This window comes from Nicotiana tabacum, chromosome 8 (genome assembly GCF_000715075.1).
Source record: "Nicotiana tabacum cultivar K326 chromosome 8, ASM71507v2, whole genome shotgun sequence".
NCBI lineage: Eukaryota > Viridiplantae > Streptophyta > Magnoliopsida > Solanales > Solanaceae > Nicotiana > Nicotiana tabacum.
Window position 1 is genome coordinate 194,652,329 of NC_134087.1, and position 25,513 is coordinate 194,677,841.

A 25,513-nucleotide genomic window follows, 5' to 3' on the forward strand; every position below is an offset into this window, starting at 1 on the left:
GATTGAGCCAGCAACATCCAATGGGCACAGGTTCATTCTAGTGGCCATTGATTATTTCACCAAGTGGGTTGAGGCCAAAACATTCAAATCAGTGACCAAGAAAGCTGTGATCGATTTTGTTCACTCAAATATCATATGCCGATTCGGAATCCCAAAGGTGATCATCACAGATAACGGTGCTAATCTTAACAGTAGCTTAATGAGGGAAGTATGTCAACAGTTTAAGATTACACACCGCAACTCTACCCCATATCGGCCCAAGGCGAATGGAGCAGTCGAGGCAGCCAACAAAACATAAAGAAGATACTTCAGAAAATGGTAGAAGGTTCAAGACAATGGCACGAAATATTACCATTTGCGTTGTTGGGATATCGCACTACTGTTCGCACTTCAGTAGGAGCAACTCCTTATTTGTTGGTATATGGCACTGAGGCGGTAATCCCTGCAGAAGTTGAAATTCCTTCCCTTCGGATCATCGCCGAAGCTAAGATTGATGATGATGAATGGGTCAAAACCCGTTTGGAACAGTTAAACTTGATTGATGAAAAACGATTGGCAGCAGTATGTCATGGCCAATTATATCAAAGAAGAATAGAAAGGGCATACAACAAAAAGGTGCGTCCCCGAAAGTTTGAAGTGGGTCAACATGTGCTGAAACGTATTCTTCCACATCAGGTCGAAGCAAAGGGCAAATTTGCCCCGAATTGGCAAGGACCATTCATTGTGACCAGAGTATTGTCCAATGGTGCATTATGTTTAACAGATATTGAAGGAAAATGCATAGACATGGCTATCAATTCTGATGCAGTAAAGAGATATTATGCATGATTTTTCTTTGGTATAGTTATTAAATGTTTGTATTCGGCATTATTTCGAAGATTGGAATGACAAAGGCAATTTATTCTGCTATCCAAACATTGCACCCTTTGTTTCCCCTTTGAGCCACATTCGTTTCTTTCTTACCCTCTCTTGGAATCAATGAAAATCAAATAAAAAAAATAATAAATAAATAAATAATAAATAGAAAATCACTATTACGGAGTGAACTACGTTTGACCTGGTTCCTCAAAGAAGGATACGTAGGTGCCTCACGGCTCGTCATAGGGTGCATAATACGCATAATGTGCATAAAAAGAAACATCAAGAGACCCCAATCAAGAAACTGGGGTAGAAATTGTATTGGTAATAAGAAAAAGATTCCAAGAGTTGTAATTTTAAACCCATATCAAAATTGTTTAACTTTTGATACCTTTTCATTCCAACCACAAACCAAAAAAGACCTTTCGATCAATCTTAGAAAAATGCCGAGTCGAGCAAATGAAGATGATTCATAACACTCTGGTCCAAACAAGAAGAAGTAATGAAAATGAGAGAGTCTTATAGGTGAAAACCCTCACGGGCACCATGAGACGACGGAAGCTGAGAGAAAGTAAAATGAGAGAGTCTTATAGGTGAAAACCCGCACGGGCACCGTGAGATGACGAAAGCTGAGAGAAAGTAAAACGAGAGAGTCTTATTGGTGAAAACCTTCGCAGGCACCATAAGGCTAAAAGGAATTAAGAAATGAACAAATGAGGAAGGTTTATCGGTGAAAACTCTTTAAGATATTGCAAGTCGAACAAGTCTGTAACTTGACAAAAGTAAAGTTGGGTTGTGGAAATTTTGGGAAAGCAAAATGAAACAATTGAAAAAGAGATTGGTTAAAAAGACTAGGCTGATTAATCCAAAATGCATACCCTGATCATTGGTGCCAGTAACTCCAATCAGATAAGTTCCTTATTCCTTTCTCCAACAGTCATCCAAATTTGGATTTTTCTTTTCATTCTATATTGCCGAAATCGTCATGTTTCGTCACTAATAATCTTACTCTTCTAAAGCTTTTGAGGTAAGTTTTGTTCCAAACAAATAAAAAGGAATGTCAAAGTATACTACCAAGATTCAAGATTGCATAATGCAAAATACGCCCATGAAAGGCGGGAAGTGATAGGATGAAAATAAGATATGGGTGTGAGAAAGTTGAAATCAGAAAAGTGGTTCAGTAATGTCAGGAGAGACATATGATTACAATTGAAAGGGTTTGAAGTGAAAACAACAGTTGGGGATCCTATAGTTGAGGATCAATTACAAGGACAAAACAGTCTTTTCAACCACTCCAAGGCAGTAATACAAGACAAAGAGAAACTCCACCCTCAGCAAGAAGGCCACAACTAGCTACCTTGCTTTAAATTAACAAAATTTTCTTTGATTTTAAAACAGGGGCAAAAACAACATTTGTTTCAGGAAGAGCAAAAGAAGTATTGGCAATCAGGCGTCCACCTAGAGAACAAGGAAGAACAATGGAAGAATTAGCAATCAGGCGTCCACCTGAAGAACAAGGATGAAGAAAGGAAATAGCAAACTGGCGTCCACCTGGAGAACAAGGATGAGGAAAGGAAATAGCAATCAGGCGTCCACCTGGAGAACAAGGAAGAGCAAAAGAAGTATTGGCAATCAGGCGTCCACCTGGAGAACAAGGATGAAGAAAGGAAATAGCAATCAGGCGTCCACCTGGAGAACAAGGATGAGGAAAGGAAATAGCAATCAGGCGTCCACCTGGAGAACAAGGAAGAGCAAAAGAAGTATTGGCAATCAGGCGTCCACCTGGAGAACAAGGAAGAGCAAAAGAAGTATTGGCAATCAGGCGTCCACCTGGAGAACAAGGATGAAGAAAGGAAATAGCAATCAGGCGTCCACCTGGAGAACAAGGATGAGGAAAGGAAATAGCAATCAGGCGTCCACCTGGAGAACAAGGAAGAGCAAAAGAAGTATTGGCAATCAGGCGTCCACCTGGAGAACAAGGAAGAACAATGGAAGAATTAGCAATCAGGCGTCCACCTGGAGAACAAGGATGAAGAAAGGAAATAGCAATCAGGCGTCCACCTGGAGAACAAGGATGAGGAAAGGAAATAGCAATCAGGCGTCCACCTAGAGAACAAGGAAGAGCAAAAGAAGTATTGGCAATCAGGCGTCCACCTGGAGAACAAGGAAGAACAATGGAAGAATTAGCAATCAGGCGTCCACCTGGAGAACAAGGATAAAGAAAGGAAATAGCAATCAGGCGTCCACCTGGAGAACAAGGATGAGGAAAGGAAATAGAAATCAGCCGTCCACCTGGAGAACAAGGAAGAGCAGAAGAAGTATTGGCAATCAGGCGTCCACCTGGAGAACAAGGAAGAACAATGGAAGAATTAGCAATCAGGCGTCCACCTGGAGAACAAGGATGAGGAAAGGAAATAGCAATCAGGCGTCCACCTGGAGAACAAGGAAGAGCAAAAGAAGTATTGGCAATCAGGCGTCCACCTGGAGAACAAGGAAGAGCAAAGGAAATAGCAATCAGGCGTCCACCTGGAGAACAAGGAAGAAGAAAGGAAGAAGCAATCAGGCGTCCACCTGGAGAACAAGGAAGAGCAGTTGAAGTATTAGAAGTCAGGCGTCCACCTGGAGAACAAGGAAGAGCAGTTGAAGTATTAGCAATCAGGCATCCACCTGGAGAATAAGGAAGAGCAGTTGAAGTATTAGAAGTCAGGCGTCCACCTGGAGAATAAGGAAAAGCAGTTGAAGTATTAGAAGTCAGGCGTCCACCTGGAGAACAAGGAAGAGCAGTTGAAGAATTAGAAGTCAGGCGTCCACCTGGAGAACAAGGAAGAACAGTTGAAGTAATCGAGGTCAGGAGCCCCCTGAAGAACAGAATGGCAATTTATTTTGACATTGCGAGTTGAAGTCAAAAGCCCGCCCATATAAGAAAGGAGCACACTTAGAGTCAATAAAGCAGAGGAGTCCAACCAAATCCCCAGCGGGAAACAACAAGAGTCCCAAACAGATAAAGGAAATACGAGACATAATGAAAGGAAATGCGGAACAAGTCAGAAGCAAAGGATGCCCGAGAGTCACCAAGACATCAAGACAACAAGGAACGCAAGGGCATGATCTAGATAAGATTTTGTAATTCATATACCGTAGTCTAGTTTAGCTTTTTGTTTTTCCTTTAAAGCAGGGTGTAATAAGGAGGTCAGCAAGCAGTAAAAGCAGCACGCAACAGCAGTAACATCATAGTCCCGTGGTAGTCCCAGCTACTGAAACTTCCCGAACTGCATTGACCTGATTCCTTTATAGCCAAGGATATGTAGGAAACCTTTGAAGCAGAGGTTCGGTCAAATCTTTCAAAAATGTTTCCCACGGAGTATTCGAACAGGCAAAAATCGCTCGTATCCGCTCACTTTATCTTTGCACGAAAACTCTTCGAGTTTCCGTACAAAGAGGGGCAGCTGTGAGCACGTGATTTTTGCCTCACAAGAACTACTCCAAAAGAAATCACAAATAATTGTTTTCTTTGTGTGCAATTGTTGAATTTTCGGGGCATTTCGTCTGTGCATGTTCATTTTTATTCTAATTAAGGAAAAATACAAAAAAAAATGGTAATGCAGATGCATATGCATTTAGGAGTTAATATCGCATTTTTTAATCATGGGTTTTATAAAAATGAAAAAATACAAACAAAAATACATACATTTAGGAGTTGATTATAATATTCGGCATAAATGGGAAATCACAAAATGTGCATAGGTGTTTCTTGTCATTGTGTGGATTTTATTATTTTTAGGCATTAATAATATGTGTGTAATTTTCTTTTATTGATTTTTAATTTTTTGTTTTATTTTTGAAAAAATGGAAAATAAGTTTTAAAGGTGAAAAATCGGACCTGGACTGAAATGCAGGCCCAAACAAAAAAATTTATCCCCCCCCACAGCCCAATCCAAACACCCCAGGTCCGGTCCAACTCAGGAGTAAACCAAACGACGACGTTTGGTCATCTTTCATCAAGGGTCGTTGGATTAAATCAATCCAACGGCTGATATTCCACACCCTTACCCGTAACCCCTACCCGACCCATTGCCCGGGCTGACCCATTCCCCAACTAAACCAAAATGACACCGTTCTTGTAAGTGGATAGATCCTGGTCATCTATTCTGCATGATCTAACGGCCAAGATCAATTCACCCCTCCCCTATATAATCCTCAAGTTCATACCCCGGCCCCCTAACTAAGCACCCCCCTCTCCTGTTCATCATCGTCTTCAGACGATACCCCCAAAACCCTAGCCACCCTAACTCCCCCTCGCCTGAAACCCGGCGGCAACAACGCCGTCGGTCACCACCTTAACACCCCTGAACCCCCTGACCATCCTCTATCCGAATATGATAACCACTAAGCTCAAATCTTCCTGTAGTTTCTCGAATCTTCATTTGAAGATTCGAGCCAAACTCAGATCCAAACCAACCAGCCCCTAATTAACACCATAGCACCCCCTAACCTGCCTCGTTATGGATCTGTTGTTCGTTTGGCTCGAATCACCTCAGAGCTTCTCGAGTCTTCATTTGAAGATTCGAGCCAAACATGAACTCACCCAGATCTGTCTCAAATTCACACCCAATGATCCCTAGGCCTCCCTCACCCCTAAGTCATCTTTGGTTCCCTTCGAATCTGCCCAGAATTGGTCGAACCCTAAATCAAAAAAAATCTGAAACCCTAAAATGCCAAATCGTGGAATTTGTCCGATTAATTAAGGGATTGAGGTCTAAGAGACTTTAATCGAGGTATTCTCAATTGAGAATACTTCGAATAAAGTCTGTTCAGCCTCAAAAAGTCTGAATCCAAGTTGAGCCTGTGTTCGAATAAATTTGAAGATTCGGAGGTATTTTTCATACTTCTTTTCGTATCCTATGTGTATAATGTTGTTTGTTTCAGTAGTCTGTGTAATTTTTCTATTTTTGTTTATTTGATTCTGTTTATTTGATCAAAGTTATAGCATTGTCTCTGTTTGTTGTGATTTTTTACAATGTGTATAATCGACTCGATTAAGTTCGTCGATTAGTTGTTTTGTAAATTCTTGTTTCCGTTAATGCTGATTGTAACAACCTGTTTATCTGTTTTGGATTGATTATTATCATTTTTGTTGTTGTAATCAGTTAATTAGTTCTTGCCAATTAGTTGGTTCTTGTTTGATAAGTCAGAAAGTTTGTCAAACATGTGTGTGTTGATTTTGAGCAGTTAGTTTCAGGCAGTGTCAATACTGACAATGCCCCTGCATTCATGCTGATCTCAATTTCAATTCAAATTTGTTCTGTTGAGTTCTGTGTATTGTTAATATGTTTGTATGCAAGTTCAGTATTCAATCTGAATTTAGCCTTTGTCCATTAGCTATTAGACGTTGAGTTTGTTGGATCAATTAGCTATTGCATTTCCCTGTTTAGCATAATCTGTAAGGATAGAATGTTTGTTTGATTTAGGAATTGGTTATTAGCTGCTAAACAGTTTAATTCAGATAATTTGTTAAGGTTTAAGCAGTTTTGGTCTGGGGCAGTAATAACAGTAATATTAAGGGATTTTCAGGGGTATTTGGGAAATAAAATAGTTAATATAACACTTTATTGCTAGTGTCTTATCAATGAGATATTAATTAATCTTAATGGGAAACAAAGGGGAATGGGGAGTGCTGAAATTAAGGGAAAAAGTATCCTTAGTGGTTGATTGATTAGAAAAGCAACTTTAGTGCTATTTGAGTGGATTTTTTCTGATTTTAAAAGAAAGGGGCCAGGCAGCACTTAAGGGAGGGGGCAGACCTGTATAAGATAGAGGAGTTGGGACTGATTTTGGAGGAAGAGAATCGAAAAAAGATAGAGAGAGGGAATTACAAAAAAAACTGTATAGAGAAGGGAAGAACAGAAGAAAAATAGAACTAAGAGGAAAAGAAGAGAAGAAAGAATCTGAAAAGAAAAGAAGAAGGAAGAAAGAAAAAAAACAGAAAAAGAGAGTACACACACACACAAAGAATCTGGAACAGGAAAATAGAAAAGAAAGAAAGCAAAATCAGAAATATTGTTTCCTTATATATGTCCGGGTTTGTTTGGTAATATTGTTTGATTGAACCTGAAATTTTCTTAAAATTCCTGCTACTGCACGCCTGGGCTTCACGGCTCTTGCTGTTTGTTGTTCAAATCTGCTGAATCATTGGCATTTTTCTGTTGTTGGGTTTTTGTTGTTGCTGCTACTGCTGAACCTTACTTCTTTTACCCTCATTTCCAGATATATATCTGTAAACTCATGTCATGAAAAGCTTCAACATTGAAAGAAAAATGAAGTTTTGGAATTACAATTATGTCTCCTATTCATTAAATGTACTAGTTTAAGTTTCAGTTTTGTTTTAGTTGGTTAATATAGTATTATACTTGATAGGATAAACTATTAGCCAATTGAACTTGTGAGGTAGTAACTTCTAAAATAATTTTATTTACTTTGAAGTTTAGTGATGGCATCTATTGTTTGAATGGTCGAGATAGGGAACATGGCAGAAGGTTGGCCGTTAATTAAATCTTGCGATATTGTTAGTTAGGTATAGAATAGTATGGAAATATCAAGAAAATACATTACTAGCCTATTTTGTTAAATATTCAGTTGTTGTTTAAGGCTAGATGATGTTGGTTGCATTTTATTCGTATATGGCGTAATAATGATTGTGTGTATGACCATAAGTGAAAGGAGGGTTGATAAAATCCGTTATGATTACAATGTTGGAATATTGCGAACAGTTCATAATGTGTGTTTACGTTATATGTGATGTCGTCTTATTAAATCAACAGGTAGATTGGTTCTCTTTCTTAATTACAAATGGCCTAGTTATTTTAGGAATGCGATCAACTCGTTTCTTTAAAAATAATGTAAAACGATAACGTCAACAATTTTTTACAACGTATAAAGTTAGTATTTGCAAATGGTTCGCATAGGTTGAGAATAAAAATTGGTTTGACTATGTCTATCCCAAATTCAATCATAAGCAAAAATTAACCAAAATAATCATGCCTATTGGATTAAAAATAAATGGTGTAGAAGAAGATTGGATTTATAAATTGTAGCAATTTTAAGAATGAAAAAATAGCATTCGCTACAAATAGAATAATGAAAATTCTTCGAAAAATATTAGTTTGTTTATCCAATTAATCCTTTCTGAATTTTGCGTATAATTCACTTTTTATACTAATACCATATTAATTAATAAAACGGTAAATTTAGTTGCACGTTACCTAGTTTTTCCGTATCATTATTTTTAAATAGTTTTGAGGTATATATAATTTGCACATTAAAATATAACCTGTGATCAACACCCAAAAAAAAAAGTTTTGAATTCTTTTCAAGAAAATTTGAAGATGTCCAATTCAGTGTTTCTCTATGACTTTCATATTTAAAAATAGATGGATGTAATAAACATTTGTAGAGAATTTATAAAGAATATTTTGTGTAATTAGGGATGCGTTCGCGTGACCTGATTATTCTTCTAAAGGCAATTCGGATTATGCGTTCGCGCAATTTCGAGCAAACTTTTAATAAAAGAGGTTCTTCGGAGGATGTTAAATTAAATCCGAGATGTGCAGTTCACTATTTAATCATACAAGAATGACGATGTTCTTAATTTTTTTTATTTTTTTTAAAGCACAATTTCAAACATAAGTCTATTTTTATAATAAAAATAAAATAAAAATAATATTATCAATTTTATCGTATACACATATGCGTGACACGATTCTTCACGTTTATAAAAAATATATAACATGAATATACGTACGCGTGATTCGTTTAAGGGTCTATAATTATGAACAATCTAAAGCGGTAACAAAATCATGCACTAAAAAAAATGTATTTAACAAATCGAGATAATTATAGCCAAGTATAAAAAATGGTTAAGCGACCGTGCTAGAACCACGGAATTCGGGAATGCCTAACACCTTCTCCCGAATTAACAGAATTCCTTACTCAGGATTTCTGGTTCGCAGAATGACAAACAGAGTCATATTCTCCTCGATTCGGGATTAAAACCGGTGACTTGGGACGCCATAAAATTCCCAGGTGGCGACTCTGAAACAAACAAACAAATCCCGTTTCGACTGTCCTTTAATTGGAGAAAACTCCTTGTACCCTCGCCGGGGCGGAAAAAGGAGGTGTGACAGTGACTTGGGACACCAAAAGCCAAACCTTTCCCAAGTGGCGACTCTGAATTAAATAAATAATCTCATTTCGAATATTGTCACTTAAATTGGAAAAACTCCCCTCGCGCATTTTACCCTTCGGGGTAGGCGCGCAAAAAGGAGGTGTGACAGAAGGTATATTTCGGGGCCATTTGCATCTATACCCGTTTTTTGGGTCACATTTTAACTTGTGCCCGCTTTGCAAAAAAAATTACAAGTGTACCCACTTTTTCGCGTAACTTCAGCATACGGGGATGAAGTAGCAAAGACAATCACGCAAAACTTCAGCATTCTAGTAGACGGGACTGAAGTGTGCTGAAATTTTTATTTTGTAACTGGCGAAGAGCTGAAGTTTTTGTTTGTGACTGGCGAACTTCAGCCTACTACATTGTGAATGCTCCATATATCTTTTTTACGAAGGTATTGTGGTGGGATATAATCACAGAAAAATAAATGAACTTCTTCCAACATCCAGTTTAATTTTAAATATAAACTACCACTTCGTCAAATTATCACACTAATATGCCACATTTACGTATTTGAGATGTACTTTGAACAATTGATAATATGCGATCGCTTTTCTTAATAATGATGTTACCCAAATGCATATCTAAGTGGTGTTGTATTAGTAAAAACGAACGGAGGAGCCTTCTCAGAGTTGAACTTCAGCCTACTACGTTGTAAATGCTCTATATATCTTTTTTACGAAGATATTGTGGTGGGATATAATCACAGGAAGATAAATGAGGGCGGATATATCTTTGAGGAGGAGAAGGAAGAGGAGAAAGGGGGTTGAAGTTGTTTAAATAGTGGGTACAAGTTAAAACTTTAAAAAAAATAAGTATAGGTTAAATGGGGGTGCCCTATTGCAATTTGGTGGTATATTTCTTTTTGTATTCGTTGCAAAAACGAGTAGAACTAATAAAAAAATAAGTTGTGTAAAGATAGAAAATAAGAAGAATTAACCTGAAAATCGTTCACCTAACTACTTAAATTAAAAATAGTTCCCGAATATATAATGCATATATAATTCATATGTACTATGTGTATAACAGTATATATTCAATATATAATTTAAGTACACCGGCTAAAAAAAATAAATAGTAAATCTTGTTGGTTATATGTGTAAAGATCCCTAGAAATAATTGGCCATTTTTATATAACTTCTACAAGCCCAAATGAGCAAGTTAGACTTCAGAGTCCATAAAACAAAAGGAGCATAAGCAGAGTTTGTCTAACAGCTTGTTTGGATGGTTGTTACGTATTGTTTCATAATGTATCGTATCATATTATATTGTATTGTACTGTATCGTTTGATGAATACAATGTTTGGATGAATTGTGTCATTTTATCGTTGTTTCATGGTATCACGTACCAGTAATATGATGAATAAACTTGCAATATTATAAAGACAAATTATGATACGGTATATAAAAAGGTAGGGTAAATGATAAAATAAAATTATTTAATATTAATGAAGAGTGAGATTGAGAGAAAAAACCCAAGGAAACGACGCGACCACACCAAATCGGTCGTTACATAAAGTGACACATTTCATCGTTGCGTAACGACGGATTTAACGATAGGATATAATAAATTTAAGTAACAATCAAAACAAACATTGTATAAGACAAATTTTTAGTTCTTCTAAAAAATAAAGAAAATGCTCGTATTATTTTTACCTTTTCCTAACCAAGATTGTTCAAACACTCCTGATTTATGTACATATCTTACTCTTAGCTACTAACATTCCCTACCAAATTTGTGATTAACTGATTAGCAAACGTCATAAAATAAATTTCATACGTGTAGGGGACAATGAAAATTTTGATAAGAATTTTTTTTAAAAAAAATACATAAATTAATGCCACCCTTGAGATTTGAAGATGTACTTCTTCAATGTCAAAAGTATTCAGAAATTTATATATGTACAATAAATTAATTCTTCCTCGTTGTGTAGTATAATTTTCCGATGAGAGGAATTCAATTGAATACCTTTCATTGCATTGCATGCGATTCTGCTATCGTTGGGAGGTTTACCCCTATTATCTTGGATACAAAACATAACAATAAATAGTTCTAAAATCACATGTATGATAATAAAAATTACATATAATCAATGCAGTTTGTAGTTACATAACTTTTAAAGTGATTTCACGTCCATTGCTACCCAATCACATTCCCTATACTTTTTCAACTATGTTAAAGTCTAGGTATAAGTCTTAAACGATTGAAATAATTTGATATTAATCTGTCCAATTTGAAGCCACTGTTTAGTACACGGTCGATATATTCCCTGTACCTGAATTTTCAATATCCAGTCTCTTTAATTAAAGAAACAAAATACTCCCTCCGTTTAATATTATATGAGGTAGGTTGATTTGGCATGGAGTTTAAGAAAAAAGGAGAAGACTTTTAAAACTTGTGGTCTTAAAAGCTTAAGGGGTAAAAAGTTTATGGGTCCATGACATTTGTGTGGCTATTAAAGTTTCTCGTTAAGGATAAATGGGTAAAATGAAAGAGTTTAAAGTTGAATTATTTTCAAATTTAGAAATGTGTCATTTATTTTGGAACAAACTAAAAAGAAAAGTACCTTATTTAATATGAAACGGAGGGAGTAACAACTTTTAATAAGGGGGAAAAAGTGCAAAAGAAACCAAGTACACAGTGGTTAATTGAATTGGCTACAATTTGCACTTAGTACTGTTTCATAAGAAAATTAAAAAGAAAAATGTATGAAGCCATTGTTCTTTTTTTGGTTTCTCACCCGGTGTCCGGTACTCATATTGGGGTCCGGCTAAATCCGGATCCGCACCGAAAAATCCTATATTGGAGTAAAGCGCTCCCTAACAAAGGCAACTCCATGCGCACATTTAAAGTTGATATAATGAATCGAACAACTACGTATCGAAGTAATCTCTAAATATAATTTTAATTATTTGAGACCAAATCTGTTTTCCTCCCTTATTAAATACTCACTCCACTTATTTTTACTTGGCATGTATATTAAAAATAAATTTTATTTTTACTTGACACTTTACGCATATCAAGAAAAAACAAAAAAAAAATCCTGTTATATCCACAATATTTATTACTCATTTCAAATCATTTTCTCAAATCCAATAAAATATACATCAATTAATATGTGTATCATAGTAAATTATGCACTTCATTTATTATTTCTTAAAGGACGTAAAAAGTCAAAACGTGTCAAGTAAAAATAAACAGAGGTAGTACGATGTATTAACTGCATTCACTTTCACTCTGTAGTCTTTTAAAAAAAAACTACCACCCATTAGAATAGTTGCAGTTCATTTGCAACAATATTAATAGCCCATTTGGCCAAGTTGCAAAAATCAGCTTATTTTGAGAAGTGCTTTTTTCAAAAGTGCTTTTCTCAAAAGTACTTTTGGTGAGAAACAGTTTGTGTTTGACTAATTAGTTTGAAAAGCACTTCTGAGCAGCAATTAGTGTTTGGCCAAGCTTTGAAAAACTGCTTCTAAGTGTATTTTTCTCAAAAGTGATTCTCAAAAAAGTGCTTTTGGAGAGAAGTTTTTTTCTGCTTCTCCAAAACTGCTTCTGCTTATCCTCAAAAACATTTTTTTTTCCTTCCAAAAGCTTGGCCAAACACCTCAATTTTTGGCCAAAAGTACTTTTGATAAAAAAAAAAAAAAATTTGCCAAAAAGAAGCTTGGCCAAACAGGCTATAAGTATCCCAAACACACTCTTTTTTAGTATGTTCCATACGCAATAACACCTTTTTTATTTTATTATTAATAGTCATATAAATACTCTGAATTTTGTTTAGATTATAAATTTAAATTTTTTTCATTTCGCGCCCAATGAATAATGTCAGGTAAATTGAGACGTGGGAGGGAGGGAAATTAAACCTTTTTCTTGTCTTACTTTTGAATTTTTTTACTTCACATAACTTTACTTTCCACATTTTGTGCCCTAATGGTTCTATAGATTCTTTTCAAGATCTGAAGCAAATTTAATGATCAACACCAATTTTTCTGATCTGGGTTTGCTTCATTTTTCATACTGGTTCCAGTTTTAGTAAGTTCAGTTAATTCTTGATTTTAGTTCTTACCTTTTTTGGACTTCTTGTTCTCTCTTTCAGCTTATTGTGTATCCAAATTAATGCTTTGTGGTTTTGTATATTTCTTTTAAATCTTTTGCTTTGGTTCAAGTTTTGATCTTTTTGCTATATGGAAGTTTATGCATGCATCTTGGTGTTGATTTACTAATTAAACATGTCTTGTTATTAATTTTTGTTTCCTTTTAAGTTCAGTTTGAAATTGAACTGAAAGAGTTAGTGTTGTTGAATTTGCCAAGTTAATTGATTATTGGGGTTCATTGGTTTCTCTCTCTCAATAATATGCAGATTTAAGAATCTGAATTGAGTTGTCACTTGGAATGGTTAATGAGTTGAGGTTTAATTGTCTTTATCTAGATTTTAGTTTTTATTTTTCAAATTTGTTGAGGTAATGGTTTTGTCAAAATTGTTATGTCAAATTTGAATTGCTTCATCTTCACAAGTACAATTGAAGTAAGAATTTGCTTAGTCTCGGAGACTTTTTTTTTAAAGACGGGGTATTCGAGCCAACTTGTCCGGACCTGGACTATTCCTCCCAACTTGTCCGGACCTCGACTATTCCTCCCAACTTGTCCGGACCTCGATTATTCCTCCCAACTTGTCCGGACCTCAATTATTCCTCCCAACTTGTCCGAACCTCGACTATTCCTCCCTACTTATCCGGACCTCGACTATTCCTCCAGATACCTGCTACCTCCCACCAGCATAGGTATCGGGTAACTCTGTCCACCAAGACTAGGAAAAATAGGAAGAAATCACCTATTGTTTTTTGTCTTCTACTCGGATTTGAACCCGAGATCTCATGATTCTCATCCCACTTCATTTATCTCCCGGAGATTGTTGCTTGGACTCTCCGAAAATGTCGCCAAGTGCATGTCGGATCTTTCAAATGTATTGTATTTTTGGAGGATCCGACACGGTTATGGTAGCATTTTGGAGACTCCGTGCAACATAGCTCGGAGATTGTCAGCTGTTTATCAATGGAGCAGATAAAGATAGAAAAATGACTTGTCTAATAATGTACTCATTGTTTTATTGTAGGTTTGTAAGCATGCTGTTTCCTAGAACTGGAAGTTAGTGTAACTTCTTTCTATAGATTTCTTGGGTGGAAATTGGCTTAAAGTTCTGGACTTTGAGATGGCAAGCATAGAGGAGGCACTAAAAGCTAAAGCAAATGCTGAAATGAAATATGCAGAGAGAGATTTTCTGGGTGCCAAAAACTATGCTTTAAAAGCTCATATGTTGTGCCCTCATTTAGTGGGTATATCACAAATGGTGGCCGCATTTGGGGTTCATAGTGCTGCAGCAACGAAGGTTAATGGAGAATTTGATTTTTACGGGATACTGGGTTCAGATCCATCTTCAAACAGGGCTAAGTTGAAGAAAGAATATAGAAAGCTGTCCGTGTTACTCAATCCTGATAAAAATAAAAGATTTGGAGCTGATGCCGCATTTAGGCTTGTTTCTGAAGCGTGGAGAGTATTATTGGATGGTGCTAAAAGAAGCTCGTATGATCGGAGGAGAAGTTTATTTACAGTACATGCTTCTGGTGTTGTTAACGTTGGCAATTACTCCAATTTTTCACCTTCTCATAACAGACTTGACACGTTTTGGACTGTTTGTACCTCTTGTCAGGTTCAGTACGAATATCATAGGAAGTATGTGAACAAAAGACTGTCCTGTAAAAACTGTTACGGGTTTTTTATTGCTGTTGAAACAGGTCTGGCCGCTGTAAGTGGTGCCTATGCAAATAGTAATTGGCGTTGTTCACCGGAGAATGGATATGGAAGCCATGGTCGTAACGTTGCATATGTTCCCACAATGTCTATTTATTCAGCGAATAATGGTGTTACAGAACATCATTCTGGACATGGTTCTGAAAATATGGTCGCTGATGTTGTTCTCAACGGGTATTCTGTGTGCAATGAGCAACCATTCAGCCGACGTGGTAGGCCTTTTAAGAAAAGAAAACTTATTGTTGAAAGTACATATTGTTATAATGGTGAAGTGGCTCTAGCAACTGCTACAGAAATCACAAGTGCAGATGGAAACAAGAACGGGAATATGAAACAAGATGCTAAGCTTCCTACTCCGTCGGAAACTTCAATCCGTAGATGTTTAACGGCTCCTGCATTTGATGTCAGACAATTATTAATTGACAAGGCAAGAACATATATCAGCAAGAAACTAGAACAGATCAGGTCGGCTGCAGAAACTGGCTCGTTGACGATAACTGTCCCGGACTCTGACTTCCATGATTTTGACAAAGACAGATCAGAGGATTGTTTCAAACCGAAGCAAATATGGGCTTTATATGATGAGGAAGATGGTATGCCTCGCTTGTATTGTCTGATCCGTGAAGTCATCTCTGTGAATCCGTTTAGGGTTCATATCAGCTACTTAAGTTCGAAATCAGACCGTGAATTCGGACTGGTGAATTGGCTGGATTCCGGTTTTACCAAGTCATGTGGAAATTTTAGGGTCTTTAACTCTGAAATCGTGGAGCAGGTGAATATATTTTCTCATCTTTTAAGTAGTGAGAAGGCTGGTAGAGGAGGTTGTGTTAGAATCTACCCGAAAAGCGGGGATGTTTGGGCCGTATATCGAAATTGGTCACCAGATTGGAACAGAGAAACTCCTGAGGAAGTGAGACACGGATATGAAATGGTGGAGGTCCTCAATGATTATTCCGAGGAGCTTGGTGTCTCTGTTACTCCATTGGTTAAATTAGATGGATTCAAGACGATATACAAAAGAAACATGGACAAGGATGCCATTCGATGGATTCCAAGAAGAGAGATGTTACGATTTTCACATCAAGTTCCGTCTTGTTTACTGAAACGGGAAGGTATGAATTTGCCAGTCGGGTGCTGGGATCTTGACCCTGCTGCAACTCCCGAAGATTTACTTAACGGAGTAAATGAGGGGGAACAAGGACCTAGTCTAGCTGAAAGCTATGATCTCAATGAGACATCTCAGGCTGAAACCAAAACATTAGTCAGAGAAAAGCTTGAAAAGACAGAATATGTTGCTATTCCGGACAAGTTCTCTGGGGCTACGTGTGACTTGTAAACTAAAAACTGTTCAGACCTTCCACCAGGTTTCCTGAATCTGTGAAGGCAGTTCATAATTGTGAGGAATCCAGCAAAATGTACTGTTTCACCGCTACACCAGCTGAGCACATCCAAGCTGTGACAGAAGTGTAGGTGAAGTAAATGCCGAGCAATAGGAAGGTAGAGTTTGAGATTCTTTGAGGTGTTATGTATATGTTTAGCTTTTCCCATGAAATGAAGTTTTAGTTCTTTACACAATTTGTCTTATCTTCTTGATTTTAACTTTATCTTGTTGCAGCTCATCGTACCTTGTCCTCATTTTTGGTGACTCTCTTTATGTGCTGATTTCTCAATCATTTTTTGCTATCCAGTTGTATATCACACCATTGTTTTGCTGCTTTTGATTTGAACCTGAAGTACACTATATTGAAGTCTATGATTTCTTTCATTTGGCTACACAAACTACATATATGATTTCGCTTGCAGTTGAGTAATTAATGAGATATGGTACCTCTCAAGTCTCATCAATTTAAATCCGGCATTCACTTTTACATACATCCTTGCTTACTAGCTTCTCGCTCAACAACTACACAAATTACACAAAGTGCCTAGCTTGCTTCCCTAGCTAAAGGTGACATTGCAATGCACGCCAGAGTTTCTTATAATGCCATATTCAGCATCTTGATTACTCAACAAAGTTACTGATTTCTCCTCGGTAGCCAATGTCTTGGAGTTCTTTATGGGAAACTGGATGATGGCGATCAACTTGTTGAGCTGTACTAAAGATAATATAGTTCTAAAGATAATCTAAATATAGCATATTTTCTTATGTATAAAAGTACCAAACACACATTTTAATTAATTTAAGGTTACATTTTCCCCTGGAGACTGATAAATGACAACATAATACTTAGTCATGATGAACATAGATATGAAGAAGGCTTATGACTCAGTTGAATGGGGCTATTTAGAGCAGCAGGTGTTGACATATTTGCAGTTGCCAGGGAGATTTGTGCAATGGATTATGAGATGTGTAACAACGATCTCACATTCCATCATCATTAATGGGCAGCCTACTAGGCCATTCCAAGCTAAGAAAGGATTGAGACAGGGAGATCCCCTATCTCCTTATCTCTTTGTATTGGCTATGGAGTATTTGATAAGATTACTGAAGACACTCAAGAGGACCCTAGCTTCAATTACCATCCTAAATGTGGCAAAATGAACATAGTGCAACTGAGCTTTGCTGATGACATTGCTATTTTGTCGAGGTGATGTTATATCTGTCCAGCTACTGTATCAGTGCTTTCAAAGCTTTTCAAAGGCATCAGGATTAGTGGAAAATACTGATAAAAGCTCCATATTTTTTGGTGGAGTGCACAATGACAAGCAGCAGGAGATTTTACAAGTTCTAGGATTTGTAAAAGGGACAGTACCAGTTAGATACTTGGGAGTGCCTCTCAGCTCTAAGAGATTATCATTGGTTCAGTGCCAGCCTCTACTTGAAAAGATGCCAGGGAGAATTCAATCTTGGATATCAAAATTCCTGTCCTATGTAGGAAGAATTCAGTTAATTAAGAGTGTGCTATTCTCTATTCAAGTGTTCTGGTCTCAGGTGTTTTTGTTGCTAAAAAACTGATTCAGCTCATTGAAAGAGTGTGTCGAACATTTCTATGGACCGGGGGGTGTGGAAGTATCAAAGAAAACTTTATTGTCATGGGACAACTTGTGTAAGCCTAAAGCAGCAGGTGGCTTAAATTTGCTTGATGCAGAGGCCTGGAATAAGGCAGTTATATGCAAACTCCTATGGAATCTATGTAAGAAAAAACATAAGATGTGGGTGCATTGGATACAACCTGACTAAAGACAGATTGAGGGGATGGGGCTATGTGGAAGATGCAACCTGTTCATTATGTAATACTGAGGATGAAACCATTGATCACTTGTTCTTTAGTTGTCCGTATTCTTTAAGAGTATGGACAGCAATGCTGCAATGGCAAGGGATTATAGGCAAGCAATGACATGGGCTAATGAGATTGAGCGGGCAGAAAGATACTATAAAGGGAGGAGTACAATAGTTGAACTGTATAAACTAATTCTGGCAGGTAGTCTGTACTATATATGGCAAGAGATGAATGGCAGAATTTTCAGAGAACAGCAATCAGAAGCAGTATTAAGCAAAGTCATAACGCAAGATGTGCATGGTCGAGGAGCTAGTAAACAACGACTACAACGAAGATTGATGGAACTTAACTACTATCCTAATGTACAGTTAGATGTCATTCCTAGTAGTATAGTAGTTAGACCTGAGGATAGTGAATTGAATGGCTAAAATATGGGGCTTATGTTCAGATTAAGCTTGACACAGCTTATAAATATTACTGGTGAATGAAAGTTTCTAATTACAAAAAAAAAATTACATTTGCTCAGTGAAATATTAAAAGGATCAAATTTAAACCTCTCAACGTGAACCATTAAAGTTGTGTTTGAAATGAATTTCATTTAAAAGAAGTTTGTGAAAGTTAATGTTTTTTTAGTAGAAATTAATATTTCACTTGAAATAGATCTTCGAACCAGTATTTAATTTTAATCTAAGTGCGATAATCGAGTTAGTTTGACTCTGCATTTTCATTTTCTTCTTTATAACTGTCACGACCCGGATTTTTCACTCTCGGGAATCGTGATGACGCCTACTAGTGAAAGCTAGGCAAATCAACTATTCCGATTAATTTACCTTTTTCATTTTTAATCTCTTAACAAGTACAAGTTAACATATTATAAACAACGGAAATGATAATGCGGAAGAACGAAATTTAATAATTAGGCTAATACCAATACAAATCCATAAACATAAACCACCCATAACTGGTGTCAGAATCTCATGGACTATCTAAGAAAACTACAAATAAAGTCTGAACAAGAAAGTACATGTCCGTCTCTGGAATATAAAAGAGCAGAAAGAAACTAGATAGGAAGGGGACGCCAAGGTCTGCGGACGCCTGCAGGTCTACCTCGGGTCTCCTGATGGACTGAAGGCAGCAACCCTTAGCTAAGGTCCGTATGCTCCAGTACCGGGATCTGCACAAAAGAGTGCAGAGTGTAGTATCAGCACAACCGACCCCATGTGCTGGTAAGTGTCGAGCCTAACCTCGACGAAGTAGTGACGAGGCTAGGACACAACAAATAAATAACATGCAGTTACACAGTATATAACAGAATAACAATAATAGAAGTAATTCAAAAGTAACGGGGGATGGGTAACATGCTATGGGGGAAATACCAACATAAAGAATCACAGTAATAGTGGAATAAAACAATTAAGTTATTTGAACCGAAAATAGCAAGAAATCATAACAAACAGGCAATAAATGCACGGCATCAACCTTCGTGCTTTTATACTCAATCATCACCAATGCAATCAAGTAATGAAAATATGCACGGCATCACCTTTCGTGCTTTATCTCTCTTCCTCACCATTGCAATCAAGTAATGAAAATGTACATGACATCATCCTTCGTGCTTTATCTCTCTTCCTCACCGTATAAATATTAGAAATGTGCATGGCATCACCCTGCTTTATCACTCTTCCTCACCATATGCATCAATATCAATGTAAATGTACACATCATCAACCTTCGTGCTTTATCACTCATTCCTCACCATATGCATACGTATGAATGTGGACGACATCACATTTCGTGCTTTATCACTCTTTTCTCACCCAAACAATAGCAACAACAATATCCCGGCAAGGGAATCAACAATAAGTATAAATACGCCCCGGCAAAGGAACCAACATAAGAATTAAATACGTCCCGGTAAGGGAATCAGCTATAACCAAACTTGTACCAATAATTAACTTCACAATTGAACCTCAACTAGAGCCAATGCTCAACAATAACCAAATACCAAGAAGATAATCATAAATCTTGCTCAACATTCATAGTACTTATCAAAAAACAAAATGATTATAATTTAAGACTCACGGGCATGCTTGACACCAATGTATAGATACTCGTCACCACACCTATACGTCGTACACTACACTAGCACATAGCAAATAAGGCACAATACCTATTCCCTCAAGCTAAGGTTAGACCAAACACTTACCTGAACTTCCACGGCCAACTCAAGCCTCAAACACCGCTTTTTCTTTAGAATTCGCCTCCAATTTACTTGTATCTAGCCCAAAATAATTTAACAACATCAATAAATGCTAAAGAATTCATACTCAATGCTTAATTACAGGTTTTCTATCATTTTTCCTAAAAAGTCAAAAATCGACCCTGGACCTGCTTGGTCAAAACTCGAGGTTCGGACCAAAACCCGATCACCCATTCACCCACGAGCCCTAATATGTAATTAGTTTCGAAATCCGACCCCAAAACGAGGTCTAAATTCCAACTATTCAAAAAGCCCTAACTCTACACAAATTCCTAATTTCTACAATGAAAACTCTTGAATTTTGTTTAAAAAGTGATGAAAAACGTTGGATAATTGAAAGAGTAAAGTTTAGAATTGATTAGCAACACTTTGGGGATGAACTTGTGTGAAGAAAATTGCCTCTAGGTCTTGGTAGTTCGAAAATATGAAGAAAATGAGTTCTGCTCATTTTTGCTACTGTTTTAAAAGACTGGGCAGGCCTTCATCGCTTTCGTGATGGGCCTTCCACGTTCGTGAAGGGTAAGCCCCCTGACCTTTGCGTTCGCAGACCTGCATACGCGTTCACGTAGAAGTAATAACGACTACCCATCCCACCTCTAATTTACTATACATGTTCGCGTGACATGGGTCGCGTTCGCATAGTGCAGCCCTCCACTGCTCCGCGTTCGTGTCCCTCTCTACGCGTTCTCATAGAACAAATTCCAACCGCAGCCAAGTTCCCTTTCGCGATCGCGAGAGTTACTACGCGATCGTGATGCACAAAACGTCTGTACACCTGAAGCAGCAAAACCTGCAACTTTTCTAAGTGTAAAAACATCTCGTGGCTTATCCGAAACTCACTCGAGCCCTCGGTGCTCCAAACCAAATATGCATACAACCCTAAAAATGTCATACGGACTCGTGCAATCAAATCGCCAAAATAATGCCTCGAACTACGAGTTTAACATCAAAATCAAAGAAAAATCTCAATAAATCTTAAGTTTCAAATTTCACAACCTAGGGTTCGATTCACGTCATTTGAATTCCGTTTTTAACTATATTTTGTAGGCACAACTTAAATACCATATAAGACTTGTATTGGGCTCCAGAACCAAAATACGGGCCCGATACCATCAAATTCAAACACATTTAAATTTTCAAAAACTCTTATAATTTCAGTTAAACAATTTCCTTCAAAAATTCATTTCTCGGGCTTGGGACCTCGGAATTCAATTCCGAGCATACGCCCAAGTCCCATATTTTTCTACGGACCCTCCGAGACCATCAAATCACGGGTCCGGATCCGTTTACCCAAAATATTGACCGAAGTCATCTTAAATTCAATTTTAAAGGCAAAATTAGGATTTTTATCAAATATTTACATTAAAGCGTTCCGGATATACTCCCGACTACGCACACAAATTGAGGTGAGATAAAAGGAGGTTTCTAAGGCCTCAGAAAATAGAATTTACTTGTAAATCAAGTGATGACCTAAAATCATCACATCCTCCACCTCTAAAACAACCGTTCGTCCTCGGACGGATATAGAAAAGAAGTACCTGAGTTGGGAAAAAGATGGGGATATCGGCTCCGCATATCGGACTCGGACTCCCAGGTAGCTGCCTCTGCATGCTGACCTCTCTACTGAACCCAAACTGAAGGGAACTTCTTCGATCTCAACTGACGAACCTGCCGGTCTAGAATAGCTACCGGCTCCTCCTCATAGGTCAACTCCTTGTCCAACTGGACAGTGCTGAAGTCTAACACGTAGGATGGATCGCTGTGATACTTCTGAAGCATGGACACAAGAAACACTGGGTGCACAACTAATAAACTTGGTGGCAACGCAAGTCTCAAGAATCTCAAAAGGACCAATGAACCTAGGGCATAGCTTGCCCTTCTTCCCGAATCCCATCATGCCCTTCATAGGCAACACCCGAAGCAACACTCGCTCTCCGACCATGAATGCATACGAACCTTATGGTCGGCATAACTGTTTTGCCTGGACTGAGCGGTACGAAGTCTATCCTGAATGATCTTCACCTCATCCAAGGCATCCTGAACTAAATCTGTACTCAACAACCGAGCCTCTCTCGGCTCGAACCACCCAACCGGCGACCGACACCGCCTACTATAAAATGCCTCATAGGGAGCCATCTGAATGCTCGACTGGTAGCTATTGTTGTAGGAAAACTCTACTAATGGAAATAAGTGATCCAAAGAAACTCCAAAGTCAATAACACATACTCAGAGCATATCCTCTAAAATCTGAATAGTACGCTTGGACTACCCGTCCGTCTAAGGATGGAATGTTGTGCTCAACTCGACCCGCGTACCCAACTCACGTTGTACTGCCCTCTAGAAATGCGAGGTAAACTACGTACCCCGATCAGAAATGATAGATACGGGCATGCCATGAAGACGAACAATCTCCTGAATATAGATCTCAGCCAACCGCTCTGAGAAATAGAAAACTGCCACATGAATAAAATGCGCTGACTTGGTCAGCCTATCAACAATAACCCATACGACATCGAATTTCCTCTGAGTCCGTGGGAGTCCAACAACGAAGTCCATAGTGATCCGCTCCCACTTCCACTCAGGAATATCAATCTTCTGAAACAAACCACCAGGTCTCTGATGCTCGTACTTTACCTGCTGACAATTCAAACACCGAGATACAAACGCAACAATATCCTTCTTCATACTCCTCCACCAGTAATGCTGCCGCAAGTCCTGATACATCTTAGCGGCGCCTGGATGAATAGAATACCGGAAACTATGGGCCTCCTCTAGAATCAACTCACGAAGTCCATCCACATTAGGCACATAAATACGACCCTGCATCCTCAAAACTCCATCATCTCCAACGGTAACCTGCTTGGCACCTCCGTGCCACACTGTATCTCTAAGGACAAGCAAATGAGGATCATCATACTGCCGATCTCGGATACGCTAAAATAATGAAGAACGAGCAACTGTGCAAGCTAACTGTTACGCAACGCCTTCCTGATGATCTTTGGAAGGGCAACGTAAGGCTAAGCAACCGATGTCAGTGCGGTTGCTGTCCGCCAATGAGGTCCTCGCCGCACGCTAGACTAGATTGTCAGTGCCGTGCGGGAAAACCAATGTCGTGGGCAATTGCGGAAGCTGAGAGAGAATTGGGTTTTGAATGCTGATGATGATTTTATTGATGACTGAAAATGATGATTACAATGATGTGGTGTCGAGGGGGAGAGACACCAGAAAATGCTGATTGAAATGTTTGATTGTTTGGTCCCCCTTAATAATGCTTAAAAAAAATAAACCAACATTACAAGACTAGTCCTAATAAAGCTGTAGAAGCACACTGAAATGAAAATGATGAAAACTAGCTTATAATTACAATGAAAAGGACTTAGATTATTACAAGGAAAAACTAAGTCCGATGGCAGCATCTTTGTCTTGCGGGTCTGCATGCGCGTTGCTTTGGGCGCGCGCGACACTTGATGTGCTGGCCTGAGGCTGGGCACTGGTGCTTGGCATCAGGGTCTGTGCGCGAGGCGCTGCTGGAATGGGCCTGCAGCTGGGCGCTGGCGAGGCATCAGGATCTGCGCGCGCGGTATTGTCAGGGCGCGCGGCGCTGTTGTCATTGGCCAGCCCTTGGGCGCTGGCGAGAGGCATCGGTGGGGCGATAGAGGCACATGCACGCTTGTCACTTGGCGCAGCCAAGACCACGGGGCCGACCATGGCGCTAGGCATTGTAAGGCTTGCTAGGCCGCCATGGGGCGCGGCCAAGGGGTCATGGGGCATGTCTGGAAAGCAGCCCATGACATTCTCCCCCACTTGAGTTGGCGCCGTCCTCGGAGCCTTATGATGATGATGATGATGATTCTGATGGTTGTTGGATGGGAGGTCTGCGCCCCTCTGTTCTTTGAGCTTGCTGTTGTAGCGAAGCAATGATTGCATGCGGCTGACATGGAAGACTGGATGGATCTTCCACCAGGATAGAGTTTTGACCTGGTATGTGGACTTCCCAATGCGTTTTGCAATAGGCAGGGGCCCGATGTATTTTTGTTGCAGGCGAGGGTCATGGGTCCTTTCTGCAAACAAGTACCGCTTTGGGATGCATAGCATTACTTTGTCCCCTGGTTGATGTTGGGCAAAGCAAAGATTTTGTTCGGTGAACCTTTTTGCCCGCTCTTGGGCCCTGATGAGATAGCTCCGCACTATCTCCATGTTGCGCTCCCATTCGCTCGAGAAGTTGGCAGCTCGAGGAGATTTCGGCATGGTTGAGGCATTCACCATTTGCGGGAGAAGCGGTTGCTGTCCGGTAACAATTTCAAAAGGGCTCTTGTTTGTATGATGGTCCTTTTGAGAATTGAAACACAGTTGAGCAGCATCCAGGAGCTTCACCCAATGCTTCTGTGATCCGGTTGCGAAGTTGCGGAGATATTCCTCCAGCATGTCATCGAACCGGTCTGTCTGGCCATCCGATGGTGGATGGATATCTGTGTTGTGACTCAATGTTGACCCAAAGCACCTGAAGAGATGGGTCCAAAAGTTGCTAGTGAAGCGTGAGTCGCGCCTACTAACAATGTTTTTGGGCAGGCCCCAATGTTTGACAATGTGCGAGAAGAAGAGTCGAGCTGTATCTTCTGCTGAGATGTTTTGCGGGGCTGCTATGAAAGTTGCATAGTCTGAGAACTGATCTATGACAACCATGATGGATGCAAGATTGACGACTTGGGGCAATCCCGTGATGAATCTGAGGGAAACAATTTCCCATGGTCTCTAAGGGACATGTGATGGCTGCGAGGGTCCCGGCTGTGATGAGTGATCCGACTTGTCCTTGCGGCATGGCTGACAAGTCTTCCCACGATGATGAGCGTCACCAGTCTTGTGAGGCCGATGACATGATGGCTGATTGTTGCTGCGAAGGGTAGCCTGAACCTGAGGTTCATGTCTGTTGACTGCCTTCTCCAACTGCATGGCCGAGATGTTTTCAGCGGCCATCTTTATGGGAAAGCATAGTATGGTGCAGGGCTTGGCCCCTTTTTCTCCCATCATCAGGAGCATGTTGGCATATGGTACCGGAATGATGTTGGTTTGCCTCATGAAATCCAAACCTACTATGATGTCGAAGTCATCTATGATTGCGATGCGCAGGTCGATGCTTCCTT

General features: G+C 38.9%; 1 protein-coding gene across 1 annotated transcript; it reads left to right on the forward strand.

Moving 5' to 3' along the window:
- Nucleotides 1-12,963: 12,963 nt before the first annotated feature.
- On the forward strand, nt 12,964-16,607 carry LOC107824569 (uncharacterized). The gene is made up of 2 exons (XM_016651374.2): nt 12,964-13,115; nt 14,197-16,607. The coding sequence occupies exon 2, from the start codon at nt 14,293-14,295 to the stop codon at nt 16,225-16,227; it is 1,935 nt and encodes a 644-aa protein (XP_016506860.1). The 5' UTR covers nt 12,964-13,115; nt 14,197-14,292; the 3' UTR covers nt 16,228-16,607.
- Nucleotides 16,608-25,513: the final 8,906 nt, after the last annotated feature.